Source organism: Grampus griseus (assembly GCF_964374135.1).
Source record: "Grampus griseus genome assembly, chromosome: 18".
In the NCBI taxonomy this organism is placed as follows: domain Eukaryota; kingdom Metazoa; phylum Chordata; class Mammalia; order Artiodactyla; family Delphinidae; genus Grampus; species Grampus griseus.
In genome coordinates this window covers 66,294,156-66,320,864 of record NC_139012.1, presented here as the reverse complement: position 1 = coordinate 66,320,864, position 26,709 = coordinate 66,294,156, and the positions used below count along the sequence as shown (strand labels likewise).

The 26,709-nt window shown below is 39.6% G+C and overlaps 1 protein-coding gene across 1 annotated transcript in view; it reads left to right on the top strand.

Moving 5' to 3' along the window:
• FREM2 (FRAS1 related extracellular matrix 2) overlaps positions 1 to 26,709 on the top strand; it is a gene marked incomplete at both ends in the record, with an annotated part of 154,436 nt that overhangs the window by 50,167 nt on the left and 77,560 nt on the right. Inside the window, one exon of the mRNA XM_082675778.1 lies at positions 20,309 to 20,455. Within this exon, the coding sequence (XP_082531904.1) occupies positions 20,309 to 20,455 (147 nt within the window). The remainder of the gene's footprint in view (positions 1 to 20,308; positions 20,456 to 26,709) is intronic.

Below are 26,709 nucleotides of genomic sequence, written 5' to 3'. Positions count from 1 at the left end.
CAGGGAACAAAACAGAGGCTAGCCGTGAGGCGCTGCCTGGGACCATCAATTTCTGAACCTACTTTTTAGGGTCCTTAGATACAAATTAAGTCTCTGGGCTTTTCCCAATGCTGACTTCATTTTTCACTTTCTCTGATCTTGTAAGTCTGTTACACTTGTCCATCTGCTTTCCAGATTTCAAATGTTATTGCTTCTACATTCTTTCCTGTTCTCTTTGTTCTTGGGAAATTATGCCATTTTATTGTTTACTGGATTATAATTTTTGTGAAGCTTCCAACGACGGTAGAAATACATCTGTGTGGAATCTTCTAACCGTGAGCCTCCACCCTTGTTCTTTACTGCATGACAGTAGTTCTTCCAATGAGTTTTGAGTTTAGGACTTAAATGAGCATTTAGCTTGGTCTCCATCTACTATATTGGCAAGAACCAACACTTGTAAATTACTGCAACTGTTAAATGATCGTCAGGGCAATGGCAACCATATCGTTGGTGGAAATGGCCCAGTTGTAAGGTCTGAACTGGGTTTTGTAGGATGACTTAGACATCGAACTAGGACCACAAATACTGGAATATTTCACATGTGTAACCCTCAACGTACTTGGCCAACTTATCTATATGGAGCACTGATCAAAAGGAGCAAGTAGGGGCTTCCCTGGTGGCGCAGTGGTTGAGAGTCTGCCTGCCAATGCAGGGGACACGGGTTCGAGCCCTGATCTGGGAAGATCCCACATGCCGCGGAGCAGCTGGGCCCATGAGCCACAACTACTGAGCCTGCGCGTCTGGAGCCTGTGCTCCGCAACGAGAGAGGCCGCGATAGTGAGAGGCCCGCGCACCGCGATGCAGAGTGGCCCCCACTCGCTGCAGCTAGAGAAAGCCCACGCACGGAAGCGAAGACCCAACACAGCCAAAAATAAATTAATTAATTAAAAAAAAAAGAAGTGCTGCCCGAACCACTGGGGCTCTTCTTCCTGTTATCCAAAAAAAAAAAAAAAAAGAGGAGCAAGTAAAGCAAAACAAGCTTCTGATGAACAAAATTGATGCCACTAAGTACACGCCCCATCTCATTCACCTTCCTCCCAGATATGCCCCGGTGCTGGGGCGTGGGGGGGTTTCCTCTTGTCCAAATCTACACTTAAGATATACGATCCAGGGAGGCTGCAGCTAACTTTATACCTGGCCTACTGGAGTCAGTTTTCCACCTAAGTTTTTGTCACTCTGGATAGTATGTTCTTTACCATTATGCTGTTCCTCCCCCACTAAAACTTTGTGTGCCAAGGTTTCTCCTCTGTGGTTCACTCAGAGTCCGTGGAGCTCAGTTTGTCTCATTATTCCAGGCCCCCGGCAGATTTCAAGGATAATATTAGGATGGCTGCAGAGAATCTACTTAAAAGAGGGGAGCGTTAATAACGTAAGTGAAGGTGAACAATTGACAATAATGGAAGAAAGGGAAAATATTTTAAAACAAGCCCGGAAACTCAAGGGGCACAATGGGGGCTATTTAGTGTAAGTACAGAAAGTCTTGTGGTTCTCAATAAGCCATGAGGCATCACTTTATTACAGAATAGTGTAATAACAGCTGTTCCCAACTGTGTTCTGGAGTCTCTAAGCCAACCACCATAGCACCTTTTGCTTTCTGATATCTCAATACTTAACAAACAGAACAATAAAGATATCTTTCTATGTCTTTTCCCTTCTTACATCACGAGCTGGCTTTTTACATCCATGGCCCTGGCACCTAGCACAGTGCCTAGTTCATGGTAGCCACTTGTAATTACTTGTACAGTAAAGGGCTTAACAAAATGGCTAGCAATGTGGATAGATAGATAGATAGATAGATAGAAACAAAGATAACTATTGCTGAAGACCAGTGAAATACTTTTGTAACAAAACATATAAAGACAAATTTTAATTCTTACAGAAATGGAAGGGGAGAGGTGGAAAAAAGATAAAGTGAAGAGAGTAAACATAAAGATTTTTTGGATTTAAAGAGTGTCAGCTAATACTATAAACTACTAACATCTGTGAAGTCAGAAGAAAAGCATCTAAAACATTTTGTTGTTATAGCTCTAGTTTACAGGTTAGTAGCAAACCTTAGTTTTTCTTTGAATGACTCTAACTTGTTTCCGAACTTAAAATAATACCAAAAAATTCTATAGAAAAGAAGCCAACTCTTCAATTAAAAGGGATGCCACCTTCCTTATCCAGATAATTAAGCAGATTTTCTTTCTTTTTTTTTAAAATTTATTTTATTGATTTATCTTTGGCTGCTTTGGGTCTTCATTGCTGCAAGCTGGCTTTTCTCTAGTTGCCGCAAGTGGGAGTTACTCTTCGTTTCGGTGCGCAGGCTTCTCATTGTGGTGGCTTCTCTTGTTACAGAGCACGGGCTCTAGGCTCGCGGGCTCAGTAGTTGTGGCTCGTGGACTCTAGAGCGCAGGCTCAGTAGCTGTGGCGCACGGGCTTAACTGCTCCGTGACATGTGGGATCTTCCTGGACCAGGGATCAAACCCATGTCCCCTGAGTTGGCAGGCGGACACTCAACCACTGCGCCACCAAGGAAGCCCCCCAGATTTTTAACAGTACTTTTACTCATAGAGACCATGTGATAATAAATAATCACAGTCATTATTTACTTAATTTTATATAAACTAACATGACATGGGAGTTCACTGAGTCATGTGTTTCTCACTAGAAGTCAAACTGTCTACATTCGGATTATAACTTGTTTTTTTCTAAGGCAAACAACATCATGGCCATTAAAATATTAGTTAGGATGAATGGCCCAGTAATCCTCAAATATGAAGGTAATGCCTGCATGGAAAATAGAACTATCTTAGAAAATACACAAAATAGAAATTGAGGAGCACATAAGTAGTGTATAGAATCCAAATGATCGGGGCTAAATATTCATAAATGAAGCAGGCTTTAATCTGATTCAGTTATTTTAAATTCTGTTGAAGTATGTTTTTAATAGTATAATAAGAAAAAGAAAAACTCTGCTGAGTGTGCTATTCATCTTTTGTGATACATGTTAATAAGAAAAAGTTCCAATCTGGGTGACAAAACCAATCCTGAAACACACCTCATTTAACTAAAGTTATTTGAACTTCCATCCCACACTTGGTAAAAACTATGAGTATAGTCCCTGACATTTCATAATAGCATTCTTTATATTTCATTCTGGGTATGATTGCTTATAAAAGTCAACAGGTAGTGAGTGCTTAATCACCTCCTTGGAAACACCAGGCTGGCTGTCTTTCCTGTGTGGTTTTCACATATTTTGTCCCATCTTAAAAATATTTATGAAGAAACAAAATGTAAATTTTAAAAATATTTCTCATATTTTGCTCCCTTCTTCTCCTCTGTTGACCTAAGAAGTCTAGGTTGTCATGCTAACCCAGTCACTTTTTTTTTCTCCAACATATTATGGGCGTAGATCAAAACCAGGAAGCTGACAAGGTCACTGCTAGGGGATTATCCATATTCTTAGAAGAGATTTGGGGGCAAAAATGGGGATTTTCTGCCTGCGTGTGTTTGCCTACCTCATTTCTCCATCTTTCTTTGCCGACTCCTCACAAGCTGGCCTCTGTGTCAAATTCACATTCTGGGGTAATGTACCCTTTCTAGTCCTCATAATTCCTCTATATGAAGAACCTGATCCCATTTCTCACGCTCATGATTCCTGTACCACACAAACTAGGGAAGCTTGCCTCACAATACAGTTCAAATACTCATTATTAGATGGACAAGTGTATTTTTTGTAGAACCCTTATAATTGCATCCATCTCTACTCATCTGTCCTAACTTGGTCTTTAAACCACTTATGTTAACTAGAAGCTCTAACATAGGCTCAATAACTATGTACTCTTTTTTTCTTCACATCAGCCTCTCAAGCCTATTTAATTTTTGGTAAGGTTTATAAACAAGTTCATAAGTAGAGAAACGAATGCACTTAGAAGCTACCGTATGTCTTCAGACTGTTCCTATTGGAAGATGTATAATGCTGTCTAAGTGTGTTGAGCATGAAGGGTGATAAAGTTCTGATCCTGACTTTGCCATAGCACATAAAAATGTCCACATTCATATTCCCAATACCCAGATTACTTTTCTAATCAAAACTCTCTCCCTAGCAATGGTAGGGGTGAGGGATGCGGGCTGGCCAGTGGGTGGTGTAAGGAAAATGAAGTGAACCAACCACGTAATCTTATGAATTTACTCCCTGGCAGATTAGCTAAAAATAATGGTCTAGAGTAGGCAACACTTATTAGAATATATGCTTTCAAATATCTCCACTATGAGAAAAATATTTGCTGTCAAGAAAGCCCTCATTTATAAAAAAAAAAAATCTTGAAAAGATAAAGTTATGCATAATTTAGGCTGAATTAATTAAGAGAAGTTTTATTAACCCCTGACAGTTTTTAGGTAAAGAGGATTAAAACTGAGGTTAGGAAGAAAGAAGGGAAATTGCAGAGCTGGAGGGCTGGCATGAAAGGAGTAAGAGCTTTAAATGACCAAAGGTGATTGATTCCTCCAGAGAACAAAGGTGCAGAAGAGATACACAGAGACAAACTTTGCCTACCTGGCAACATTGTCTGGGTCCTTGATGGAGCCAGAGCGGAGTTCCAAACACTGGCTAGGTGTAGCCTACCAAACTAGTCTAGACATCTTACTTCAGACCTTGATCACAAAGTAGGGCAGTTTGGTCCAGTTCCCTTTGTTCAAATTCACTTAGTCCAGCATCTGTAATTTCTATCACGTATTTCCTGGTTTGAGCCCTATCCCTCACCTCTCCTGAGCCTCTCATTTTGAGAAAAGAGAAACAAGATAACCAAAAAGAAAAGAAATGTAAGTGTTCCTCACCACTTTACTCACTTTGTTATCAGTAAGGTACTAAAAGATACTTACAAGATTTTCAACTCTTAAGAAAGCATCCTGGGCTTCCCTGGTGGCGCAGTGGTTGGGAGTCCGCCTGCCGATGCAGGGGACACGGGTTCGTGCCCCGGTCCGGGAGGATCCCACGTGCTGCGGAGCGGCTGGACCCGTGAGCCATGGCCGCTGAGCTTGCGCGTCCGGAGCCTGTGGTCCACAAGGGGAGAGGCCACAACAGTGAGAGGCCCGCGTACCGCAAAAAAAAAAAAGAAAGCATCCTGAGAGTCTTCTATATTCCTAAAGGCTAGTTTTCCCATTATTATTCTTTCATTTTTTTTTGGTTTTTTTTTTTTTGCGGTGCGCGGGCTTCTCACTGTTGTGGCCTCTCCCGTTGCGGACCACAGGCTCCGCACGCGCAGGCTCAGTGGCCATGACTCACGGGCCCAGCCGCTCCGCAGCATGTGGGATCTTTCCGGACCGGGGCACGAACCCATGTCCTCTGCATCGGCAGGCGGACTCCCAACCACTGCGCCACCAGGGAAGCCCTATGATTATTATTCTTTAAAAGGTACTCATGATCAGGTTTTCTGTTTGTGTGCATTTTCTCTTGTAAAGATTTTCAGTTTCAATTTCTTGAATATATGTATGTATACGTTGGTGTATATACTCTTCTATACATATATACCCCAATAGTGGAGTTAATTAACAATTTGCATTTGTTTCTTCAGTGGATAAAAGATATTTTCCAGTAGAGCTGGCTAATATCATTGACAGCAGTCAGTTGAGATGTGAATCAGTGACTCAAAGATGTTCTTCTGCTTCCTTCTAAAATTGATGAGTACAGAGCTGCTGTACTTATTCATATTCTCATGGGAAGTAGTTACTGATCAGGGTGAGGAAGAAGTACAGACTAGAGAACAATGTGCTTTCAGATTTTTAAACATCTGTTTATCAGCCTTAAAGTCTTTGTTGCAGCATTATCCTCTTTCCAAAACCCAGCTAAGTCTGTCCTTCCCGTGCCTGTTGTTTTAATAGCTTCAGAAGCATTCTTCTCAGTAAGCCTTTAAACCCCTTATCAGAGTTGGGCAGAGCATAGGGTTCAAATATCCACAGGGGGTAAGATCCAACTGCAAATGGGAGGCTGACATGGCTCTTTGTACGCTGTTGGTGATTTTAGCTGTATGTTTTTGGAACTGGCCAAAATCCTAATCTTTGTCTCTTCTGACATCTGAGCCCGCATTTGACTAATTAAAAAACAGAGCTGAGGCACTATAGTGTTAAGCCACAAAAATGGCAAAGCATGTGTCTCAAACAATAAAGGTGGCCTCTTGGGAACAAGTATACCAGTAATCAGTCGTATTTATTTGAACTTAGTTTATTTTTCTTGGCATTCTACAAGGTAACGCATTTACTTTTCCATTCGGATTAGGAAATGGAAGTGCCTTGAACCAGAATTTATATAGCTGATAGAAGGAAATCCCTTAATTTTGTTGGTTTTTGCTCCTCAAGATTATGAAGTACAATTCCAACTTTTGAAGATTATGAAGTACAATTCCAACTTTTGGTGTCAAATGTGAACAATTGAAAATTATGTTACTTGGATGTGATTGACACTACACAAGGCTCTCTGCTCATATCTGGATTTTAAATGCTTTATACTTGAAGCCAACTTATCCCAAAGTACATTCTATAGAACAGAGTCTCACAGGCTAGCTTCAGGAATGGGTTCCCTGGTGAAATGAGATTGAGAAATGCAACACACTCTGTCCCTTCCTTGTACATGCTCAGTGACATTCGTATATCAAAGGCCCTAAGAATTGCAGCAGTGAAGAATTCTGTTTATATAGCTTAATCCCGGGATATTTCTCTCCTAGTTGACTCAGAGTGATTTTTTTAAACACAATACCTATTAACAGACAGGAAAAATAAGGTTTGAATAAACGTATTCAGGGAAATGCTTCTCTAATTTGTTCAGTGGAAGACCATTAAAGGACTGTGTATTCTATACTTTTGGAAAATGTTTTGGACAGTGTTCTCATTCTTTGTAAAAGCAAAAGAAAGGGGTGTGTGTATGTGCACACGTGTACGTGCCAGCACACGTGCATTTGAATAGGTAGTATTTCTCCTTTCAACTACAAAAAAGCATGGAAAGCTGGATGACCCGTGTCCAGTTTTGTCCTAAAATGACCAGCTCACACTCCTAAAATGACCTTAGGAAGTGAAGCCCTTCTACTTCGTACTCTCAACTCTCAGGTGTTCTGGTGAAGCCTAATCTCCTGAAAACCTCTAGAAGGGAAATCATTGCCCACATATTTGATTTCATACTAGAATCCAAGTCATGCATACACTGTCCCTTTGGCATAGTTTGTGCATTTCTCAATATCCTCACTCCTAACTTCCCTGAGGATTAGCCATAAATTTTGATTGTGTAGGAAAACTACTGGCTCAACTACTTCCTGCAACAAGAGAATAAACTCTTTGTACTGGAAACTTTCCACATCAATGATGGTTTTGAAAATCTCTGCATATTTATGTAAAAAGAGAAGGCGGGTTTATCATTTGACCACATGTATTATCAGTTCATAAGAAAACATGGAATTTATGGAGAAAAGGCAAATGATATGTTTATGTTAGGTTCTATATGTTGATATGTCAGAATATAGTAAGTTTTAGATGATTGACATTTGGGGTCAGATAATTCTAATTCTTTATGCACAGTCAAATCTTGACTGTCCTGTACATTATAGGGTCCCTAGCCTCCCTGGCCTCTACCCACTAGACACCAGTAACATTCCCCTCTCTCTCCCCCATTGTGACAACCAACAATGTCTCCCAACGTTGACAAATGTCTCCACAAAGGCAAAATCATTAACCCTCTGCCCACCACTAGAAACGACCCATTTAGACTAGGTTATGAGCTGCAAAGTCAATGTATGGCTTTCCAAGTGTGCCTCTGAAGAGTTTTCTGCGACCCGTGAATTCTTTGCAGTAATCATTGTCTCAAATCTTCAGAATATTCAAATCATGCCACCAGCATTGCATATTAACCAAGTGAAGAAAAATGTGGTTGATCTTGGCCTGAAAGCGAATTTTGTCATACTGAGTCACATTTTATTTTAAGCTGAGAGAGATAGGAGTCAGAGAAACTTACCTGTGGCAGTTTCGGCAAAAGTTTGTTTTCAGTCTGCCAGTTCAAGTATTGATGATATTGACTGTTTATGGTGGGCATTTTGGTTAGCCATTTTATTTATTCTTGGGTAAATTTGAATATCCTAACTATTCCTATTTTATTGTGGACAAAACTTTAATTTTCTTATAGCAATATTCATAGACTCATTTGTCTATGAATATTGCTATATTCACAGCAGTATTCCACAGGCAGTGGAAGACTCATTTATCTTCCACTGGCAAAAACCTAATTTGGGGAATTCCCTGGCAGACCAGTGGTTAGGACTCCTGGTCTCATTGCGAGGGCCCCCCGGTTCCATCCCTTGTCGGGGAACTAATGTTCCACAAGCTGGCAGCGGCCAAAAATAAATGATAAATAAATAACATTATTTTTAAAGAAAGAAAACTAATCTGGGGGGTACTTGTGAATGATACCTTTGATTCCTAATCCAACTTTATTCTAACGAGTCCTTGAATAATTCTACCAAACTAATATTTCTTAAAGTAGAATTCAGATTCTTTCTCTACCCCAAATTTCCTCCATCCTCCCCCTGACTACGCCCCAGCCTATCTCCTCCTTCTCCGATGTGCTTCCGCAAACCCTGCAAAGCTTGACTGTTCTATTGATGAGCGCACCAAGCCGTCCTCCTGCACCTGTTTTCCTGTGATTTCTTCCCCTCCGAGTGGCACCGTCCTTTCTTCCCTGCCCCGTGGCACCTCATGTGTCAAGACTTCTGTGGTCCCAGTTGAATGCCCTCCCGTGCCTCCCAGGTACTGTAGGTTCACCCTTTCACCTTACATGTTGCATTATAATTGACATATGATTTTTGGTTTACCCTCCTTACTAGAGTCTGTCTTACAGAAGGGACTATATGTGAACCCTCCTTATTCTTTACAACACGTGTGTTTGCACAGAGCTCTGTTTAAGCAAACACGTTGCTGTATGTTGTCTAAATTATTTCCCTGCAGGGTCTGGTGCTCTAAGACCATACCAACTTGTCTTTATACTTATTGTGTCTTTTTCTTTCTCTTTCGGCGGCTATATATGACTAAAATCACCAAGAGCGGATGTATTTGTAGCTCTGGCATAATTTTAAGGGGATCAGAGCAGTCACCAAGGAGTCTGACTAATTAAATAACGCACAAGTTGAGCACAAAAGCTAGCTTTGAGAAACTAATCTGAAATAAATGAAAAGAAAATGTGAGAACAAACATGACACTGATGGTTTTCTACTCCTTCTCTCTCTCTCTCCCCTCCCCCTCTCTCCCTTTCTCTTTCCTTCCCTCCTCCTTCCGTCCTTCCTTGCTTCCCTCTCTCCTACCTTTCTTGACAGACATCAATGACGTGGCTTTTTTAGTTTGTCACAGGAGCGATAGCCAGGTAACCGGATGTGATATGATTCCATAAATTTCTTTTTAATTTTAAATCTAAAATTTCCAAATCTTGATTTTACTTCTGAGAACAAATACACCTAAGAACATGTAAGTGGCTCAGATTTGAAAACAGTGACAACAGATCAACCTAAAACTTGAATTTAGCACTAGCATCCTAGGACTCTAAGTCAAAATTCACTCACAGTATTTTAATTATAGAATGGTTTCTGTGCTGCCATTCCACACTGATCCCTCCATCCTAGCCATCAAATTTAAATTGTGGTAAAAACGTAAACAAGTTAGGTTAAAGAAGGTTTCTTTGTTTAACAGCCAGATTAAGGCACTTCTGGATGTCCCCCCCCCACTTTTATACATTTGTCTCAGGGTGGATATAACACATTTTCAAAAGACAATCCAGAATAGAGCTCAAACTATAATCCTTGTTAATTGTAATGGTTGTGTCTTCTAGTAATGTGCACGGTACTCTTATACAAATAGGAAGCAACCTCCCTTCACAGGGAATTAACTAAATGGTGCTAAACTGGTTACTCGGAGAGGTACAGGAGAAAGAACCATTGCTTTCATTTCCCTGCAGAGTCTCCTTGGGGTGAGGGGAGATGTCTGGCGCCACAAAAGGAATTAGGCTCTGGTTTGAACAGAAACCTGAAGGCTATTAAGTTTATTTTAAGAATGTGTTGCCAGGGATCTAATAAATTTATACGTTGCCTCAGGCAGTGCATACATGAAATCTTGCTGCACCAGGTGTTTTGGTTCGCATTTTTTCCTTTCCCCAGAGGCAGGAGAGGGTGTGGTTCTTCTTGACAGACTTAACTCACTTTTGATAAAGTAGTTATTGTTTCTATGAAACTATGGCAGTTTTTAAATTTTACTGCTATGTGTAAATGGGGGCAAACGATAGAAAATTATCTGGGGGCTGCTTTACAAAGAAATGTAAGTCCTCCCACATTTATTTATGTATATTATATATATATGTATTATAATTTCGTATCATCTTAAACACAATGTTTATGATCTTATGCTTAAACACAGTATTTGAGATCACAGTCTGTTAAATGGAAAGACCAGTAGCTTAGGAGTGAAAACCCCTGGGGATTTATTTCTCTTCTGCAAATAGCTGCTTTGTAATCTTATTCAAATCACAGCCTTTCTGGATCTTGGGGAAATGGAGCTGGGAGAAAAGATGCAATCTGGAGTTCATTCTTGCCCTAAAATGCTTGGAGTTTATACTTGTCTTGTTCAGCAGATAATTATTTCTTGAATTAGTTGGTGTTCTTGTTTAGCATACAGAATCCCACTTTCATTTTCAGAAAATAGTTTCCTTAGTTACTCATATTACTGCATTAAACTGACAGCGCTAGCTTTTAATTTAGACCTCACGTGATCCTCTCGGAGCACGCATGTTGTAAATGAGAGTTCCCCTTGAAATTATACGTTTGCGTTGTCCTTTGTCTTCTGTAGAGGTACATCTGAATTCCTTATCCTAGGCGTGCATCCCAACAGTGAGCACATTCATTTCACCGGGTTTAAACTCCTAATTAAGAAAGCAAAGTATTGCACAATTAAATCAGGTTTGTTTAAGGAAATATTTTTAAGCCCTAAATTAGGAGATATAAACTCATGGTTCTCCCCTTATTTTTTTTTTTTTTCATTTTTTACAGGGGCTGCAAGTAAGCACATTCCTTTTTTTTGCTAGGGATGGAGTTGGGGGGAGGGACCATGCTTAGAGAATTGTGGAGGATCCCTGCAGGCTGGGGCTTGCCGCCTCTGCCCCAGCTGTGGCCCTGATGGAGCACATCATTCAGACTGGAAGAAGCGTTTTCCTCCCGGTGCCCCTTGCTTTTGTCTATGGCCTCAAATTCATTCAAAAAATAAGAGGGTCGTACCCTTAACTTAGGTTAATTTTTCTGATTCAGTCTCAACTATTTCAAAACTGACCTGCATATCCGTTTTTTTCCCACTTGATTCTTACCATTTGTCAGCCTTGCTATGAATTAACACAAGAGGGCTTGCTGATGGTAGAGGGAAACACACTCAGATCATCCGTTTTGCTTCTATCCAATGGCGCTCATTTAGAAATTAAGTTAAAGCAAATAAAAATTAAGTTAGCGTCACCTGTAAATAGAATATTGACCTAAAGGAAGTAATCTGATTACTCAGAAGAAGTGTAAAAACAATATTAGCAGGTTGAATTTGAACCTTAAGTCAATCACATACTATATCTATAGAATTTAAAGTGAATAATTTAACCTGACACTTAATGTCATCCGTAGAATGTGGAGATGCCTAACCTGCAGGGCTATTGTGAGATGCATTGAGATAACATACAAAACATCAAAATCACCCTGACCATGGCCCCCACTGTGCCCAGCCCTCCTCTCCAAGCATATTCAGGGTCCCCAAGGCTGAACTGACATTCAGCCAGTTTACACCTGCCCTCAGCTGAGTTTTAGTTCTTTTGAGCCATTGCCTTTTACGACTGGCCGGTGCCTGTGTTGTGCCAATCTTGCTGGTCAAAGGCCATGCTTCTGCCCACGACTAGGTGTTCTCTGCACTCAACCCAGGGCCACCACCACTCTGCCGGGAATACCAGTTGCCATGTTCAGCCCCCCAATAACAGGGACCTGCCTGTGGCCCCAAGGCCCCCAAAGAGTGGGTGCCAGAGCTGTGGGGTGATCTTTTCTGTTCTATTGAAGGGAAAGGATGTTTCAAAGAGTGCTGCTTGGAACCTGGTATAAAAAAGTAGATTAATTAAGCATCTCTTTAAATTTCCAGTTATGGTTTTCTCTCTTCTGGGACCCATTCACCCAGGAACCTGGGCTCTAGCTAGAGATGAGTAATACCTTCTTACTGTACTCTGAGTCCCTACTTTGAGCTGACGTTTAAGACTTTGTACAGAGGCTACAATATTGTGCCTGGCACATCCATTTTTATAACCGTGAGTTCTCTGTTTAGAGGTTCCTTGGAGTCCAAGAAAATCAGTTTCCGTAGGGTCCGTTCCTCCAGTTTTCCAAACAAGCAGAAAAAGGCATGAATCCCCATTCTTAGCTGTTGCTTAAATTGAGCTTCTAGAACAGAGTATCCTAAGATTCTCTAGGATTAGGAGTTATTCTGCATCAGAATTCTTTCCATGTATATTATTTTCTAAGAGGTTAAAGATAACCGTGTGAGTTACCTAAATTCTCATAATATGTCCAAATTATAACAGGTAGCCGTGCAGGGGAACCCGTCCACCCTTTACCCTTGAGTCATGACTGTGTCTGAAGCCTAGTGCTATTCTGACTAGGGACAGATCTTGGAGGGAGGCCAGGGCTGCGATCCGAATGCGGTAAGCATTCCTTTCAGCTCACACTCCTGGGCATGAGCCAGGGGAAGGATTGATTAAAGGAGGGCCAAATGCGTGTGGAGGAAGAACACTTCCACTCCCCGCGCCCCATTGTGCCCTGTCCCAAAAGACTAACCTCTTGTGATTTGTACTGAGTAAACACAGTTGATTCTTGTTCTTCGCGGTAATGTTCTATAAAATCGCTGTGAATACTAAACGATAGCTCCCAGGGGAAGTACAGAGTTAGATTCCCTGCAAGCCTCTGGTCATACATTTCATCAACCGATCAATACACAACCTTGTTTTCCGTGTGTTTCTGTTTAAAGACACCTTATTTGATCTATATGTTGTTGATCCATTAACAGTGAACTCGTGGTCATCAGACTGTAACTCGTGCCTGAATGAAACTTCTGGAACATGTGTATTTTCTCCATAAGGGCACATCGCAGCCTTCTTGTGCTCAGGAACGCTGCACAGCACTTCAGCACTATGATTGGGGGCTATTTAAATAGAGAAATCACCAACGAAAAGCACAAAAATGTGGAAAATGTGGCACTAAATGGACGGTGAAAAGGACGCTTGTTTACAGTACGAGAGCTGAAACAAGAACACTGAGTCAGATGATGCAGATTTTTCAAAACTGCTCTGCAAGTGTCCGGCAAGCCCACAAAATAAATATTATCGAGTGGATGAATTCTTAAATATGGAATCCCAGAATAATTAGAATTGTGTGTGTATTAACCTCTTGTAGAGTAGACGAATGGGAATTCAAGTCTGTGGAACCTCGTGTATGAATACCCATTATTTACACATTACGGGTATATGTGTGATCAAATCATGTCCCTGAGGAATGAACCCACTCGTATTAAAGCAGACTGTGATGCTCTTACTTCTAGGTGAACATTGGTATATTTGTCAGCCCCATATCCACCTCCGTATCACTGGGTAACTTCTTATCTTTAGAGCCTACCAAAGGATAGAGGGTAGAGTGTAAACTTATCCAGGCTTGAGCTCAATTTTATGTAACTTGTATGACAACGACCAAGTCATCACAGCTCCATGTCTGCTTCTTTATTAGGAAGGGTGTGCTTATAAGTGCCTTGCCTGAGAATAGCCTAGAAGACCTCTACATGAGTGTGTATATCCATAGAGATCAACGTGTGCCGTGCCTGTTTCTCTCCACCTCTGGGTCTTTGTCATGCTACCTGTCTTTCTGTACATTTCTCTGTATATTCTTTATGTGTCTTTGTGGATCTGACCCCCTGTACTATGCTGCCGCTTTTTCAGAATGTGTATAGCAGTGGGAATGGCATGGGTAGGTGCGTACAAAATGGAGGAAGAAAATAATATCCCAATTATCGAAAGTTGTATTGCAGCAATTTTGGAAAAGATTATTGGACTAAATCCTTGGAGTTATTAAATAGTCAGCAAAATTATAAAATCTCTTGACAATTTTTCTGGGTCTGTCTGCCAGTTCTTCTGGAGTTCCGTCGGTCATACTAAGGCACAGCTGCCCTCAGATCGAGGCTCTTCATCTCTGGGGGTCTGGGTCAGGATTAGCACCACTACCACCCCTTCCCAGGGCAGATTTTGAATGCATCTTGACCACTCTCTCTTTGTCTTTAATATCCAATTACTTAAATAGGAAAAGGAGAAGGAAATAAATATTGAGTAAATGTCCTGAGCTCCTATCAAATTCTTTGAACTTCCCTTTCTACTGGATTTCTTATCTCTGTTCTTATACTTAATCTTCCAGGAACACTTCCTCTCCCCCCGCCCCCATCCAGCTTTTTAAAATAGCTGTATATTTGATTTCCAAGTCAGCTTCCAGGCTGAACTTCAGGCAAATGGAATTGTAGCAAGCTAGAAAATCTTAGCAGGTTGGAAAAATATTACCCATGGATCATTTTCTATTGGTAGCTGACTTTTCTTCAAGAAAAAAAAAAATTGTCAAAGCTAAACGGACACCCAGAAATGATCCTTATTTAAGCACAAGTCAAAGTCCTGACACTAGTTTCGTATTGAAAAAACTATGCTCTGTCTTTACAGAAATCAGTCAGCCCTAAGTTCCTAGGGAGGGCTAATTGAAGCTTGTGACTCTTTGTTATTCTAAAAAAACTTGTGTTCCCGTTGAAAAAGAAGATGAAGATGACTAAAGACCAGCTGGAAAAGTTCAAAAGAGGTCTTTTCATCAAAACCTTAATGGCTGTGGTGTCAGGGTTTGGGGACAAAGCATTTGGGAGTGTAGTTGTCAGCTGTCAAGCACCTGTTGTATGGATTTATGACACAAGTTACAGACTTTAATGTGTTTCCAATGAGACGGTGAGACTAGCTCCTTGAGCATCATAGATGACAGGATCTATTTTAGAAAAGCGAAGAATCACATTGAAGTGAAACTTTGCTGGTTTTTTATGTTGTTTAACTTCATCAGAAATTTCACATTCAGTAAGCGGTGGCTATTATTAAAAGTGTCAACAGTGATTATTTCCACTTTGAGGTTTTAGAGGAATTTACTTGGTAGGTAATTAACGAATAAATAACATGTCTTTCCATTCTTTAGATAAAATATGGAGTTCCATTATGCAAGGCAATTTTAATAATGAGAGTTACAATAAACTTCAGCTTAGTTCCTCAGATCCTTATATCACTCCTGCATAATAAGTAGTGCCTAAGATTTTCCAGATTCTGAAATGCAATATGATTTGCGTATGTAGAACTCAAAAGAGTTAGGTAGTAGTTAATCCCATTCAGAGTTAAGCTTTATACATTTAGCTTTGTAGTCTCTAGCAAAATATCTACTTAAAAATCCCCGATGTAGAGTGAATGCTGAACCTTTAAAACAATTGCCTGGAGCATGTCACTGTCTTGCAAAGCAAAGTTTCTCAGTATTGTTTTTGAATTTTATTTCAAATAAAATCTGAAAGTGGTCGACATATAAAATCCTTGGCAAACTTGTTCAGCAGTGTGTCACTTGAAACCCCTGATTAACCAGTAACCGGGCACCCTCTTCCTTCCAGTACATAAGCACCAACCAGAAAATAAGTTTTATAATTTATAATCTGTAAGTAGAGATGAAATTAGCTATCCCTAAGGCCATCCTTATGATGGAATGGAAGGGTTAAACAGACCTTTTGTCATCAATAACCCCTGGAGGTATGATCTAGACAAACACAAATTCCAATAATTCACATTCACAGGTAATCATTTAAAATCTTTACATAGTGTTCATAGAATAGAAGTATGCAAGACATTTTAGAAAGAGTGTCATTAAAAATAATTTTCGGGCTTCCCTGGTGGCGCAGTGGTTAAGAATCCACCTGCCAACGCAGGGGACACGGGTTCGAACCCTGGTCCAGGAAGATTCCACATGCCACAGAGCAACTAAGCCCATGTGCCACAACTACTGAGCCTGCGCTCTAGAGCCCGTGCGCCACAACTACTGAACCCCGTGCGCCTAGATCCCCTGCTCCGCAACAAGAGAAGCCACCGCAATGAGAAGCCTGTGCACCGCAATGAAGGGTAGCCCTGGCTCACAGCAACTAGAGAAAGCTCACGCAGCAACGAAGACCCAGTGCAGCCAAAAATAAATTAATTAAAAAAAATAATTTTATTTAGGGAATTCCCTGGCGGTCCAGTGGTTAAGACTTAGTGCTCTCACTGCCAGGTCCCAGATTCGATCCCTGGTTGGGGAGCTAAGATCCCACAAGCCATGCAGCATGGCCAAAATTTTTTTTTAATTTAAAAATTAAAGAAATTAAAAGTAAAAATTAAAAAATTTTATTAAGAGAAAATGACTCAGTGCTAAAAGGGATATGTTACATTTATGTAGGATATTTATATTGCCCATTAAATGAAGCACCACTGAACTTCTTTCAACCAAGACATTAGAGTGTCTAATTCATTAAATTGGCATTTTTCTAACAGTAAGCAAAATGAACTCCCTGCCCTCCTGGATCATGGGTGACAATGGGAGGAGACAGAGTGAACAAACAAAAAAGAAAGCATAAATAGGATATGAGGTTATGGAAAGCACTGGAGGGAAAAATTGCCCAGAATAAAGGAGCTAGAGAATTCTGGGGTTTCCACTGGTGTTTGTTGTGTCATATTAAGTGTCAAGGAAAGGCCTCATTGACTCAAGATTCTTAACACATGCAATATTTAGAAAAAGGGTAATATCAAATCTTAAAATTAGCTAAAAATTGTTAAAGAAATAGAGAAATGGTATGCTTAGTGATCTCATTCTTAGACATAGGGGAAAGAAACAGGAAGAAAGTATACAGAATTGTAATAAAATTCATTTGTTAAGCACAAGAGTTACCAAGTAAGTCAGAGGTTATTCATCACAAGTCAAGTAAAACTGTAGCATGTGCTTTGTTTTTGTAAGCTGAGAGCTGTTATGAAATAAGGAATGAAATAGGAGTCACAAAGTAGCCATTTTATTACCAAAAATCATACTTATCCATAGGCTTTTTAGTCAAGGAAGACGTCTTTAGACCTCATTGTGTTCCAGGCACTGTGTTCGATTTGGCTGCTAGAAGGATGAATTTGACCAGTACTTGTCCTGGGGACGTGCACTCAGGCAGTTAGTGGCAGAATACACATGAAGATGAAAGAATTACAATGACTCTGATTGGAGATACAGAAGAAGTATACACTGCATGGTAAGCCAGGCTCCCTGAGCTTTAGGTGAGCTGGACCTAAACAAATTGCAAGGAGGAGTAGGAAGCTAAAGATATTCTGGGCAGAAGACTTCCCACATGCTTTTGCATGTGGGAAGAAAACAGTGAGAAGCTAGATATGACCAGCTGTTTCTCTCCATGGAGAAGTGATAGGATGTGAGGCTGTAGGTATTTGGACGGACAGGAGTGGCTTGGTAGAGCATGACAGGAAGTTTGGAATAAAATCTAGGACTTGGTGGAGCCGCAATCTAATTGAGAGAGAAGTGTGGCATAAGGTTGTCTTCAAGTAATGATTAGTTGAGAAATCAGAAAGGTTTCATGTATTAACTTAATTGATTAAATGTTATTCTGTTCTTGTTGTTTGTCTATGACTTTCTAGAGGAAATGTTCCCAGTAATAGAACATAAACACAATAATGTAAAAAAGTATTTTTAAAGACAATAAGGCCAAGTGTTGGCATGGTAAAAAGAATGCATGCCGGTCAATCTCTGACAAAAATGAGTACAATTAGTAAATGTGTACAATTAAACAATATGAGAGGATATCTGCTAAAGCACAAAACTGCACAAAATAATCAATAGGTGAAAAACTGCAGAATCACAGAGATGAGAGGGCTGGGGTCGCTGCAGGAGACTTCACGAAGGGGATGGTAAAGGGAGCCTTTGAGGAGTAGAAAGTGCAAGCAGAAGAATGATGGGGGTTATCGCTGTAGGCAGAAGCACAGACGTAACAGAAAGGGTGAGGGTGGGAAATCCATGGAGCAGCAGGACTCTTGGATGAACCTCAGAGTGAGCAGATTAGAGACAGTGGGAAGAAGACAGGGCAGGACAGGTGAAACCAGAAATCTGCACGGATAGCCTGATGGCTTGATGTGTGCAGCAGCTGTACGGAGACGGGGCAAAGGAGGACTGAGTGTAGATGGATTTGAGGCAGGTTAATAGTCTGGCAGTGGGTGTGCAGGGTGGACTTGAGCATGCGTGGGGTGAGCGGGAAGGAGTAAGGTAACATTTGTTGAAGGATGCTACGTATGTACTGCACTGTACTGCATGGGTATATGGGTTATCTCACTTGATCCTCACAGCAGACACAGGCATTAATTAATATGACCCTCATTTGATTCTCCAGATGAGGAAACAGAGGTCTAGGGAAGAAACTTGCTCAAAGTCAGACAGCAGATAAGAATGAAGTGGGCTATGAACTCCAGTTCTGGGTAACCCCCAGCCCGTGGCCCCTCCTCTCCAGAACAGTACCCGGTGTCTAAGACATGGCAGGCATAGTAAGTTCTTAAGGACAAAATGTGGAATGAATTTCCTGTTCTCCAATCTATTTATATCTTAGATTTTTAAAATGAACAAAAATGACAGGTCCGTAATCCCATCAGTTTAAAACACCAAACAGCTCCATATTTGAAATGTTTCCTGTTACTACGTCACTGCATGCACAGTATCAGTACCATTCGTTTCTATATTTTGTGTTTTAAGTATTTCAACAAAAAATTCTTTTTTTTTTTTGTTTAATGACTGAATCGCATTTCATTGATTTGATGGACCATAAACAGTAAACTCTGAGATTTTTGGTTTGAGGGCTATTATAGAAAATATTGCAATGAATAGTCCCTTACAAATAGATTTTTGCTTCTCGCACAGAAGGACTTACAAGATCAAATGGTATGAACGTCTTTTTGTCTCTTGCACACATTGCCATGTAGCTGTCTCAATGGCTCGGTGCTAATTTACAATTTAAACAGCAATAAATAAGAAAACCAATTTCCCTAAATAATCTCGGCTGTGCTGGGTGTTCATTTTAATCTTTAGTACGTGTCAATTCATAACTCAAAGACGCTGCAATTTTTTTTTAAATTTCTAGCAAAGATGAACATTTTTTTCATGTGTTTGTTAATTATGTTTTCTTTCCCACGTGTGGATTTTTTTGCTCTCAGTCTGTTAAAGCCTTGATGTTTTCCTGTCTCATTTCTTTTTCTCTAGTGTAGCCCTTTGTGAACTCAGAAGAGAATAAACTGGAGTTAAAATTGTGTCTTTAGCTGTGTTTATTATTTGGGCTTTTTTCTCCCTTTTACAGAAAGACTTAAAGGAAATTATTGATGCCTTTGTGTATAAACCTCACCTTACTCTGAAATAATTGGTGTAGATCAAAGGAAGTAGAGGGATACATGCATAGTGATCAGCTGATAACCATTTCTCTTTTCTTTCACCTAGCAGAGCAGCTTTCACATTAGAGAGATCACACACATTTTCTCCTGATAGACCGCCAGCTCCATTTTGGTGGGAAGGTGGGAGGAGAAAGCCTTATCTTCAGAGTAGAATGGAATCAATGAAAAGACCTGTCTGTTTGCTTTAAGGAATGGAGTGGAATCTAGTGGGGAAGGGAGGTGGAGAAGGGATATTTGTTTTTCCTTAAGTGGTTATAATTAAAGCCTTCCACCCAATTGCTCAGTGAACCAGAAAAAGGTATTTGTGAAGTTGTGTGTGTGTGTTTAACATCACAGAAGAGCCCTGCAGCTTTCTTTATAGAAAAACTTGCTCTCCAGCGGCACCTTGTGGGAAATGAGTCATCCTGCAACTTGGATACTTGACTTTATGATTTAACAAAATTGCTTTTGGTAGTTCTGTGTTCCTTCCCTCTGACCCACTTTCCCTGCTAAAGATCAAGGGATTTTGCAAAGAATTATGTCAGTTGTATTTCTGCATAACAGTCAGTGAACAGTAAGATGTATCTTCATGTATGTATCCTAGATTGTGAATCAAACCAAGTAGCTAGAGTGATTCGTCATGTTGCATCATTAAAGTCGTCTTTGGAATGTCTAAGGTTATTCATTCAAGAAACCACTAATTCGAGGCTTTAAATTTTTGTTTTCCAGGTGGAAACAAGTTAATCAAGCAGCACTTTAGTCTGAATTGGGCATGGATCTCCTTTGAAAAGGAATATTACATGATCAATGAGGACTCCAAATTTCTAGATGTCGTGCTTAAACGTAGAGGTTATTTGGGAGAGACTTCCTTTATAAGTAAGTTTAATTTGCACTTCTGTCTCAAAATCCCATTTTTCTAGCAAAAGTTCATAATTTTACTATGATTAAAAATGTTGGGCTTCCCTGGTGGCGCAGTGGTTGAGAGTCCGCCTGCTGATGCAGGGGACACGGGTTTGTGTCCCGGTCCGGGGAGATCCCACATGCTGCGGAGCGGCTGGGCCCGTGAGCCATGGCCGCTGAGCCTGCGCGCCCGGAGCCGCGCGCCCGGAGCCTGTGCTCCGCAACAGGAGAGGCCACAGCAGTGAGAGGCCCGCGTACCGCAAAAAAAAAAAAAAAAAAAAAAAAAAAAAAAAAAAATTTAGTTTTCTGCTCTAGTTTTAAAGCTTAGGGAGATACTGACAAAGGTTCTTTACTAAAGAAACATGCCAAAAGTTTTGTGCTGAGGCTAAATCAAAGAGACAAAGGCTGAAAAAATAGGAAGTATGTAATCAAAATATATACCTCTTCAAATCTTCTACCTACATATGATATTTCTCTGATATAAAATAACTTTACAAAATGACAGTAATAGCTCATAAATTAAAATAACTTAAGTGTCACTAGATCTTAGAATAGGCTTAGGCAAATCTGTAATTTATAAGATAAAATCCTGCTGAAATATAAATTTATGAAGGCTACTTTAATACTAAGTAAACAAAAAACTGTTCAGTGATCTATTAGACATTGAAGTGTAATTTACTATCTGTTTGTTGCATTTGAATGCTCTGGTAGGTCACTAAAAGTTTCAAAAACCCTAACACTACATAAGAGCGCTACGTAAAAGATAAATGTTGTAACTTTTCTTCCCAACAGTAAGGTGTTAAATACTAATCCTTTTCTGCTGCCTTACCCTTTTAAATAAAATCAACAAGGACCTACTGAATAGCATAGGGAACTCTATATGGGAAAAGAATCTGAAAAAGTTTGGATATATGTATATGTATAACTGAATCACTTTGCTGTACACCTGAAACTAACACAACATTATAAATCAACCATACTCCAATATAAAATAAAATTTTTTTTTAAAAGAGTCAAAAGCAAATGAGTAAACCTTTTTTCATCTCCAAGCTCACATTCAATTTCATGTAAACATAAAATAGAGAAAAGTAGGTATATTAGTCATTTTAAACAGTAATATAATCAGCACAAAATATTTGGCATGGTGATGAAAAATAATAGCACCCCAGGTGATTATATTATTTTTGGTACCGTGTGTTATGTAGACATCTAGGCTGATAGAATTTTCATGCAGTGAAAGAGATTTCATTGTGAGTATCAACTAAGGTAAGAATCTAGGAAAATGTTGGCAAAATAAAAAGCTGATAACCCTGTGTTTGTTTCCAAAATGATTATTTGAAATTTTACTGGTCCATGAAATTCAAAAGCCTTAAACAGTAGATCCCTATCAACACACACACACACACACACACACACACACACACACACACACACGCATATTCTACACACCATACTTTTGCCATGAACTCTATTCCCACCCACCTGCCATGATTTCCACTGATGCTGGGATGCTGGATATTAATTATCCCTTATTTCCAAAATGCTTTTTTGTTTTTTAACTTTAGATGAGGGGTTTTCACATTTTGCTTTACTGACCCCTCAAGGCTCCTCTGGCTTCAGGGGTGCGGGTCCACCTGCACACCCATCTGGCAGCTCTGCTTTTATCATCTTTATTTGCCTGTGCATCTTTGTAGGCGGTCATTTACAATCTGTGTTTAACCTTCTAAAGCACAGTGAATGCTCTTATTGCCCTCAAAGAGGCGTGTTCTTTCTGCGCACACACGTGTGCCCTTCAGATCAGGAATTTGATTCTGCCTTACGTATTGTCAGTCAGAGATGCACCTTAACTGTGCTTTGTGCTTGAAATTGTAGCAGATAATTCACAGGGAAAATAATGACTAAAAGACAGAGCACCTTAGCAATTCTTAAGGATGTTTTCATCTATTTGCGTTTTACCTAAATTCCCACTCCTAGTGAGTATATTTAGTTATTCACTCACATACGGCCCCTTGATAGCAATGGGAAAGTTAATGGTTGAAAAATATTTTTAAAACTATCTTTTCAGATTTTTCTCTCTGTTGCCATTTTTTAAGCTGAATGCTAAAATATTGAACGAGCTGTTTTTTTTCTCCCTAAGTTATTTTTTCAATGAACTATTATTTCCTTCAGGCGTGGAGATCATTCATAATTCTAAAAAGGCTCTATACTGCTACTTGGTTAACCTCACAAGGTTACTTAGTAACCCAGGGTGATAGAAAGTTGGAAAGACTTCTGTGTGTGGCCCATATGCATCAATCATTGAAGATGGTAGTAGAATTCATGCTAGGACTGGGAATGGAAAAGTCAGGTTAAAGCAAAGGGTAGCCCTGTAGAAGTTCTGCAAGGGCTGTGTTTCGTATTACTGTTCCCCTACAACCTCCAATTTCATGTATGGAGGTTTAAAATTAGATAGTTCGTATTATAGCTAAAGACAGAATATCATTTACCTTCAGGCACACAGTTAATAAATCATGTATTTTGTATATGTATTTTCTCAGAGATAATTGTTGATTTTATAACCATTTTAACCCATTAATAAATTAAATATGTATTTGCATCTCGCAAAAAAATTTCAATTTCAAAGATCTTATTGCTCCCAGTTACTGAACACGCATTAAACGCAAGATATTCCACTAAGCACATTAAGTACTTTACCCATCTCTTTTACTCTTTACAATCTTTTTTATTTTTTTTTTAATTTTTAAAATAAATTTATTTATTTATTTTTGGCTGAGTTGGATCTTTTTTGCTGCACACGGGCTTTCTCTAGTTGCGGCGAGCAGGGGCTACTCTTCATTGCGGTGCGCAGGTTTCTCATTGCGGTGGCTTCTCTTGTTGCGGAGCACAGGCTCTAGGCGTGCGGGTTTCAGTAGTTGTGGCTCGCGGGCTCAGTATTTGTGGCTCACGGGCTCTAGAGCACAGGCTCAGTAGTTGTGGTGCACGGGCTTAGTTGCTCCGCGGCATGTGAGATCTTCCCGGACCAGGGCTCGAACCTGTGTCCCCTGCACTGTCAGGTGGATTCTTAACCACTGCACCAACAGGGAAGCCCTCTTTACAATCTTTTATTCACTGACTCAACTAGTATTTTCTTGAGTGCTTGTTACGTGCCAGACACTGTGTTAGGTAACGGACTGTGAGGTGATAATAATGATAGCTAATTTATTGAGTTATTATTACAGGCCAGCCCTGGTTCTCAACACCTTACATAGTCAACCCCAAGAAAAGTGGGTCATTATATCCCCCGTTATACAGGTAAGGAAACAGAAAGGTTGTCATATCCCCAAAGTTACATAGCTACTAAGGCCAGAAGTGAGATTTGGCTCCAGGGCAGATTCTCTTAACTACCACCCCACAGCACTTCTTAAATCCTCTGCAACTGAGGAAGTTAACTTGCCTGTGATTTCATAGCCGCTATGTGGCAGAGGTAGGACTGAAGTCTAACCTCTCATTCCAAAGTACCTTGCTTAACCCCCATACCATTCTTCCATGCCACAGGAAGAGATGCAATTGTAGTTTCATTTAGTAAATCAAAGTAATATGTTATGTTTAATAATTATCTTTGAAAAAAGAAGCATAAATTTAAGCCCAGTTTATAAGCCTTTTAATTTCCAGAATTCTTTTTCCCCAATATAATAATATTTTTGTAATATGTATGGTTTACTAGCTGAATATTTGTATCTCCAAGAAGAGCAAAATTTTCGAACATTGAGTGTGTGACTGTCTTGTCTACCAAGTAGACAAGTATGAACTAATCTGTCTCCTTCACAATCTATACACCATTTCTTCATCCTTTATTAAAATTGGGCACCTATGTAAGAGTGCCTTGCGGAGGTATGATGTATTTAGTATGTGTCTACCCACCCTCAGATCTTAATGCACATAAGACTTACATGGGGATCTTGCTAAAATGTTGGTTCTGATTGAATAGGTCTGGGATAGGGTTTGAAATTCTGCATTTCTAACAAGCGTCCAGATCTGGTCCATGCTGCTGGCCCATGGACCACGCTTTTAGTAACAAGGTAGACTAGCCCTGCACTTAGAATAGGTACTATGTGTTAATTATGAAAAGGGAATATTTATTTTTAACCCCAAGTAAATTTAATATTCCATCATGGTCTTATCGTACCTTTTAAAAAAGATGACATGCCCTTCATTGTTTTCTCATGTTTGAGAAACATACCAAACAGTTTAAGACAATCTTTTTCATAAAATATAACTGCATTCCTCTTCACCTGACGAATCAATGATATTGTCTATTTATACTTCACATCCAGTTGGGAATCTCTTTCAAAATCCACCACAAAATTACAGAAACAACTGAGATTTGGCTTTGCAACTTATTTTTTATTTAGGTTGGATGATTTGATTATCAGAAGTATGACTAGTTGGAACTAGTGGACACTCCTTGTATTATACGGAGTCCTTTTGGTTTTTCACTGCCTTTTGAATCTCCAGGAAAATAATGCATTGTTGATGAAACAAAACAAATCGGAAAAGTGGGCAGTAGCTATCAGAGTCCAAATAATAGATTCTTTTGCTGGTCGTACCACTGGGGATAAATGGGTCAATGAGCCGCGTGTGTGCTGGAACCTCAGAGAGAATGATTCCTTTCATCATCACCTTGGCAGTGAATTGTGGTGGATCCAAGAGGTGTTGACAGCCACTCTGTGAGCATTAGGAACCAGAGAGCTGACAGGAAGTCTGCAATGCTCAACAAGATACGTAGTGCTGAAATTCCTGGTTCTGTGCCCTTTTTTCTCTTGCCATTCAGTAAAATATGCTTCACCTCCTATTGAAAAAAAGGAATATTTCTGAGATCTATAAGACAGAAATAGTTTAGTGAAATATTTATCTTCATCTTCCTTTTAAGATGAAATAGTCAGTGATATATTCAGATGAAGAAATAAATATTCAGATTAATCTTGCAGGGTGGGGTGAATTGGGAGATTGGGATTGACATATATACACTGTTGATTCTAGGTATAAAATAGATAACTAATGAGAACCTGAAAAAAAACCCAAATAAATCTTGCACAAGCACCACAGGACAGAGGTTTTATCTGTTCTGTCTGGCTCACAGTAGGCACCCAATGAACATTTGTGATTGAATGGATCTTACTTGGTCCAGTTTCATTTCTAGTTTGAAGAACAAAAGGGCATTTTCTGAAAATAAGATAATTTTTTTCAGTTAAGTGAGAAATGGTACAAAGAATTTATTTTCAGACTTTTTAATTCTAATAGGCACAAGATTTTATTTTTCTCTTTTTAAATCTTTCTACCAAATTCTCTGAAAATGCCAATATTTTTGTTTTTTGTTTTTTTACATCTTTATTGGAGTATAATTGCTTTACAATGGTGTGTTAGTTTCTGCTTTATAACAAAGTAAATCAGTTATACATATACATATGTTCCCATATCTCTTCCCTCTTGCGTCTCCCTCCCCCCCACCCTCCTATCCCACCCCTCTAGGTGGTCACAAAGCACCAAGCTGATCTCCCTGTGCTATGCGGCTGCTTCCCACTAGCTATCTATTTTACATTTGGTAGTGTATATATGTCCATGCCACTTTCTCACTTTGTCACAGCTTACCCTTCCCCCTCCCCATATCCTCAAGTCCATTCTCTAGTAGGTCTGTGTCTTTATTCCTGTCTTACCCCTAGGTTCTTCATGACATTTTTTTTTTGAAAATGCCAATGTTTAAAGGAATATATTTGAAAATTATTCCATTAACTTGTATCATTAAGAGGTTCTGATCAGTACTTGAAAATATACTAGAACAAATACTAACTGCCATTTTGTAATTTTTCTATGATGTTGAATTTGTTGACTCTTACTCATTGCTTTATAGATCATACATCTTATGATTTGAGTATGTGGCATAGTAATGGCAAATAAAGATGCTCTTGTAATGTACTTAGAGACTCAGGGATCCTTTAACCTTCCCAGCTAACTGAAATGGAACTTGAGTGAACCGACAGAGTACTGCTCATAATAACCATATATATTTAGCTCTCCAATTCTCTTCGCATGGCTTCGTGGAATTCTGGAATGCTCCACAAAGAAAAACCTGGCAATAGTCATGTTGACAAACACTGAATTCGATTTTTTAAGGGTCCTAGTTCCATTAAATGTTTACAGAATATTATAATTTTTTATTATCATGCTTGGCCATTTACAGCTCAGATTATCAA